The 6,188-nt window shown below is 42.3% G+C and overlaps 1 protein-coding gene across 1 annotated transcript; it reads right to left on the reverse strand.

The window, feature by feature from the left end:
- Positions 1-1,738: 1,738 nt before the first annotated feature.
- On the reverse strand, positions 1,739-5,952 carry LOC114912589 (putative disease resistance protein RGA4). Its single transcript, XM_073246912.1, has 2 exons — positions 2,081-5,952; positions 1,739-1,975 (listed from the first exon to the last, which is right to left on the reverse strand). The coding sequence occupies exon 1, from the start codon at positions 5,826-5,828 to the stop codon at positions 2,118-2,120; it is 3,711 nt and encodes a 1,236-aa protein (XP_073103013.1). The 5' UTR covers positions 5,829-5,952; the 3' UTR covers positions 1,739-1,975; positions 2,081-2,117.
- Positions 5,953-6,188: the final 236 nt, after the last annotated feature.

The following is a 6,188-nucleotide window of genomic DNA, read 5'->3' on the forward strand; positions in this document are numbered from 1 at the left end:
AATGATAAATGACATTGTAGTGCATCAAATATCTAAAGAAATCTGGCGGTGGTAGTCACAAGACCTATGTGGTGCAGGAAAAACACCATGGTGCAGCCCTGAAAGCAATGTCGATATGTTCCTTTAAATGAATGTATGACCACCGTGTCTTTGGCAGCTTTAATGAATGATGTTTGCTGGTAGCCAATTGCTGTGTTTCCATGACCATGGATGCGTGTGGAAAACACCATTGCACGTTCGGAGCCCCTTAATCTACAAATGAAGTGAGATAAGCTGAGGCAGATAAGCAGTTGATTCCTCCTAGGTGACACCAGATCACCTCATGGTCTAATGTAGCATGGCTGGGGATTTTGCATGAACTTCTCATTTAAGTACCATCAAAATTTACGATCTCCAGTATCTATTATTAAATTTTAGAGACCTAAGTAACGACTGCAAATCAGAATGCTGGTTCAGATAAAGCTATTCTTTTGGCTCCTCCTGAGAAACAGGCTACTGACTGAGGACAATCTCTTCAAACGTGGCTAGAATCATCATCTGAAGTGCGATCCATGTTTGAAACAGCCAATCATCTCTTCTTTCTTTGTGGTTTTACTTCCTCCTTATGGCGAAACATCTTCCACAAGCTGAAGATTAGAGGACTGCCAACCTCTCTATCGGACCTCTGCGGAACCGGGATGTACCAAGCCATTCCCAAAAAGGATGGAAAAGGATGGATTCTCATCACCTTCGCTATCACTTGGGCCATCTGGTTGCAAAGGAATGAAAGAATTTTCAGCCCCCAAACCAAGACAGTGGTGGGCACTCTTAGATTTTCTCCTGTCCAACCGGATAGTTTTGCCATCAAGTTAAGATGCTGAGAGGATGAAGAAAACTTTAAATAAAATTGGAGTTAGGGAGTATTTGTTCATTTTGTTTACTTTGGAGTGCTTGATATATTATCCAGCCTCACTGCTTCTTGTACTCCTCTCTTCTGTTTGTCTTTCTTCTTCATGCTCCTCTTGCTGTTGCTTTGTATCTTTTTCTGATTTTTAATAAATTTTCAGTGCATAGCATAATTACCCTCAAAAGAAGCAACTGCAAATCTTTCGATTTCATGAACCAATGTTTCATGATAGATAAATATGTTCGGTTCTCATATTTTCTTCCAAGGAGTTCAACCAATGGTACAGCATGCAGGCGCAGAACTAGTCATTTTTAGACGGGAATTCTAAAAACAGGAAGCAAAACAGAAGTCCACTTCTGAATAGGGATTTTCTCTATGATATCTAAATAATTAAGGTCAGGATAACTGTGCATAATGTCAGCTTGCTTGCAAGCCTACTCCATTCATACACAATGAAAGGATAGGCATGAATAACTTAAAAAATTTTCTGTGCCCACCTTTCCTCGTGCGTTTGCTTCAAACACATTCCCATCCACCATCTATAGCATCGTACCATGGCATCACTTCGTTATGGTTTTTTGACCTATTATGTGTAATAAACCACCGTTGATGGCCTACCAAAAGATCTGATGCATGAAATTCAGTATTGGTTCTGATACCATTGACGAGATAATTTGATTACTTGAATCTCCGCCTGTTGTTAACACTGACAGGCTCTTTCAAATCTGACCAATCTTCCATCACAAAAGAATCATAAGCTAAGTTGTTTCTGCTGGAATACTCGCACCAAAATTCTGCAATTCGAGTCGGCCTCCAAGATTAAGCAGAAACAAACATCAGAGACAAAGTGGGTGAGAAAAATGATGCTTTATTGCATATAAATCCCAAATTTTACACTCCACCAAATGATAATGTCATCAAAACACCAGGAAACAGAAATTACAGGCGGCAAAACAAAACCCAATAGAAAGGTTTTAATCAGACGACATAATCGCCAAATGAGGGGGAAAAGCGTCAAGCGAAAGATAGGAAACATGCTGACCACCCGATGATCCTCTGTCCTTGAGAAAGAAACCCGAGCATTGCTATCTGGGTAAAGAGAAGGTTACGATAAGATTAGCGATATAACAACCAATTTAAAGGTGCTAGAGAAATCAAAAATGGAAACAAAAATGTAATGGAAGGAGAAATCACCTCAATGACAAGAGGATGCTTGCGGATCCTTGCTTTATCAATCCACTGATTCTTCTGATTCCACCACGTTGGCTTCGAAAGTGGGTGGATCCTTCGTATACCAAATATGTGATGAGCCACAGTCTGGATGCAAAGGCTCATCGATCTCGACCTGTGGGATCGGCTGAATGATGAGCCAGTTGGGGCCGTCCTTGAGGAATGTCTTAAGGAGTGATAAGCTGCATCTTAGTTTAAATTCTTCTAGAGAATGCTGTCCGAGTAGCTCCACTAACCACCGTGGGAGGGGCTCTATCTGTCCATCAGCATCAGTGGTGGATGTCAATGTGGAAGGAGGTAATCCTACTATCAGGACTTGCAACTTATCAAGATTCTCCACGTGCTCTAACCTCCGACAATTCCATATTTCCAGAGATTTCAATGAGGGATTAAGGTTGTTGATTTCTTTTAGGTTGTCAGCTCTCACAATACTCAATTCCTGTAAATTGGTGGCATGCCGGAGGCCTTCTGGAAGAGCTTTCAGCTCGGGACACCGCTCAAGTTTCAACTTCATGAGATGAGGCAGCAACTTGGGGGCTCCTCTTCTTTCTTCACCAACCCCCTCCACCATACCAAACGACCATTCTTCCCAGTTGGACATCTCCTTAAGACACAGCTCTTCAAGGTTTGGAAATGAAGTCGCTGCTGACGATGCACGGGGGTCAAGAAATTCAGGTCCGATGGTTTTGATTGCATCTGCTTTCTCAATCCAAAGGAATTTCAGCTCGGGCAACAGGCCCAGTGGAGGAAGAGCTCTCAGCTTGCGACATCTATAGAGCTGCAATTTCATGAGATGAGGCAGCAACTTGGGGGCTCCTCTTCTTTCTTCACCAACCCCCTCCACCATACCAAACGACCATTCTTCCCAGTTTTCCATGTCTTCGAATATCAGCTCTTCAAGCTTGGGAAATGAAGTCGCTGCTGACGATGCACGGGGGCCAAGAAATTCAGGTCCGATGGTTTCGATTGCACCTGCATATCTGATTGCAAGAGATTTCAGCTGGGGCAACTGGCCTAGTGGAGGAAGAGCTCTCAGCTTGGGACATATATTAAGCTCCAATTTCATGAGATGAGGCAGCAACTTGGGGGCTCCTCTTCTTTCTTCACCAACCCCCTCCACCATACCAAACGACCATTCTTCCCAGTTCTCCATCCAATAAAATTCCAGCTCTTCAAGCTTGGGAAATGAAGTCGCCGCTGACGATGCATGGAGGCCAAAAAATTCAAGTCCGATAGTTTTGATTGCAGATGCATTATTAATATAAAGATATTTCAACTGGGGCAACAGGCCCAGTGGAGGAAGCTGCAGGAATGATATACAATTATCCAGTGTTATGGACGTCAGGTTAGGAAAAGAGGCAGCCAAAGAAGAGGACATCATCCAGCTGAAAAATCCAGTACCGATGAAGTTATGAATCTCAAGTTTCTGTAGGTGGGTGGATTGAGGAGAGAGCTCATTGTAAATCTTGTCAATTCTCTGGATTGCAATTGCTTCTACCTCAACTTCAGGTTGTCCGCAATTCAAAATCAGTGTCCTCAGAAAGCTGCTGTTTCCAAGTGCCGGAGCTCCCGCTGGTTGCGTCCTCTCCAATCTGTCTATCTCCAGGAATCTCAGCTGGGAGAGAGATTGCAGCTCCTTCAAATCACACCCCTCATCATCTCTTCTATCATCATGCCCGATCACAAATCCTTGAAGATGGGTCAGATGTTTTAATTTGCCTATTCCCTTTGGCACATGAGTTAATGGAGTTCCTTCAAGAAAAAGGCATCTTAGATTGCACAATTTGGTGATGGCCTTGGGGAGAGTATTCAAGAATTCACAAAATGACAAATTCAATATCTGTAGGTTTACCAGGCATCCGATGGACTCTGGCAACTCTCTGATATTCGACCTACCAAGATTTAAATATCTCAGGTGCAAAAGGTCTCCTACGGAGTCCGGAAGGTTCTCAAGCTCCGTGCAGCTTAGATCCATGACTCGCAGAAACGCCAATTTTTCAAAAAGTTTATTATCGACCATCATTGCGGGGCTACTCCCCCGGATGATAAGAGTCCGCAAGCACTTTTGCTGTTTTATTATATCAGGAACTTCCACTTCCTTCCCAATGTTCACTATTGTCAAGCGACGAATTTTACTCGAGGGGTTTATGTTATGTGGTTGCTCGTTGTCAATAAAAATGCTTTCATCCGGCGTCAAAAAGAGAGCAAGAGAACGTAGCAGATCATGCATCTTGCAGTAATTGCCAGCTAGGTTACTCAAGTCACCAAACTCATCACATGGCTGTAAAAGGTTCCTCGCAATTAACTCCCTATAGTAATCCTTTGCTACATCTTCCATAAGATTATCTCCTCCTGTTGTTTTCACAAAACCTTCAGCCACCCAGTAACGAATAAGTTCATCATGATCCATCAGATAATCCTCAGGAAACAACGAACAATAAAGAAAACACTGTTTGCGATCAGATGGTAAATATTCATAGCTTAAAAATAGAGCTCTTGGGAGTTGTTCTTGAAGTTGGCTTATAGACCATACTTCGCTTTTGAGAACCTTGTTCCATTCTAGGTTGCTTCTCTCCTTCGACCTTAAAACCCCTGCAATGACCTTGATAGCAAGAGGAAGACCGTCACATTTTTCAACAATTTGAACCCCGACTCCTTTTAAGCTAGAGATCTCCTCCTCCTCCTCATCATCTCCAAAGACTATCTTGCAGAGCAATTTCCAACCACTGTCGGTGTCCATCTTATTAACGTGGTGGATCTCTGCTCCAATATTTCCAGCAACGTTTGTATTTCGGGTAGTAATCAGAATCCTACCACTAGCTGTTGTATTTTCAACGGCATATCTAAGCAAATCCTCCCACACATCTTTCTCCCATACATCATCTAATACAATAAAGAATCTTTGTGAAAGTGTAGAGCAAAGATGGTTTATGAGTTCCTGCTTAGTTTCAGCCTCCCTATAATTTCCACCTGCACCCCTAATAATCTCTTTTAGCAAACTCGTCTCTGAAAATTCCTGAGAAACACAGGTCCATACTCGTATAGAGAAGTTCTGTTTCATCCTTTCGTCATTAAATATGTGAGAAGCAAGTGTGGTCTTCCCAATTCCACCCATACCAACAATCCCGAAAACTCGGCATTTTCTATTTTCTTCTTTAGTTAATGACTCCACGAGACTCTTGGTAGCCTCTTCAATTTGTTCCCCTACAATTTCAGACTTGATCTCCATTGAGAATGTCTGACGATGATTTACTCCACTCACTTGATCACCTTGCCTGGTGGGTTCTAGTTTAGACAATATTGATGTATCTTCTACCATATGTTTCCACTCATCATTCAGTTCTCTAATTTCATAACCAATTTTATGCTGGAACTTGATGCAGCTAAAGCAAGAAAATAAAGATAAGGGACGGCGTACCACTGATTCGGACGGATGATCTTCCAACAATCTCCAGCCCTCGATCATGCAACGGTCGATGATATCGTCCGCATCATACATGATATCTTTCAATTTCTTCACCCAAATACCGATAGTCTTGTCTGTATGCCTCCTCTGCTCCGCAGATTCAAGATAGACTCCTATACTCTCCATTCTTTCCCGAAGCTTCTTGAGCTCGTCCTTCACGCCTAGAATCATGGATATCTCTCCATCTATAACTTCCGAAAGCTTGCCAATGTACCTTCCTACAAAGGCATCTAAGATCATGGCCATTTTTGGAGACTACTATCGGAGGATGGATCTCTCGACACTCAAAAAAGGACAGGAAGCTGTGTGGCACTACGGATCCTTCAAAGCCTATATATAAAGATACCAAATAACATGCCTTTGGAAATGCTCCAGAAAAAGAAAAAAAGATAAACTAAAAGATTTTTTTTGATAAAATAAAAAAAAAAAAAAAGGACCGTACCCGCCTAAAGAAGCTCATCACTTCCTTAGCCGACCACGTGCATTGTACAGCATGCGCGGCTTCCACCGGCCAGTTATATTAGTTGTTTTTATATTATTTTATTATTTTCACAGTTACCAGCGTTGTTGTCAACCTGTCTTCTAACTCCTCGCAGATTCCTTTGC

This window comes from Elaeis guineensis, chromosome 12 (genome assembly GCF_000442705.2).
Source record: "Elaeis guineensis isolate ETL-2024a chromosome 12, EG11, whole genome shotgun sequence".
In the NCBI taxonomy this organism is placed as follows: domain Eukaryota; kingdom Viridiplantae; phylum Streptophyta; class Magnoliopsida; order Arecales; family Arecaceae; genus Elaeis; species Elaeis guineensis.

Excerpts from the sequence above, each read along its gene's own strand:
- LOC114912589 (XM_073246912.1), bottom strand. The coding sequence starts at position 5,828 with ATGGCCATGATCTTAGATGCCTTTGTAGGAAGGTACATTGGCAAGCTT.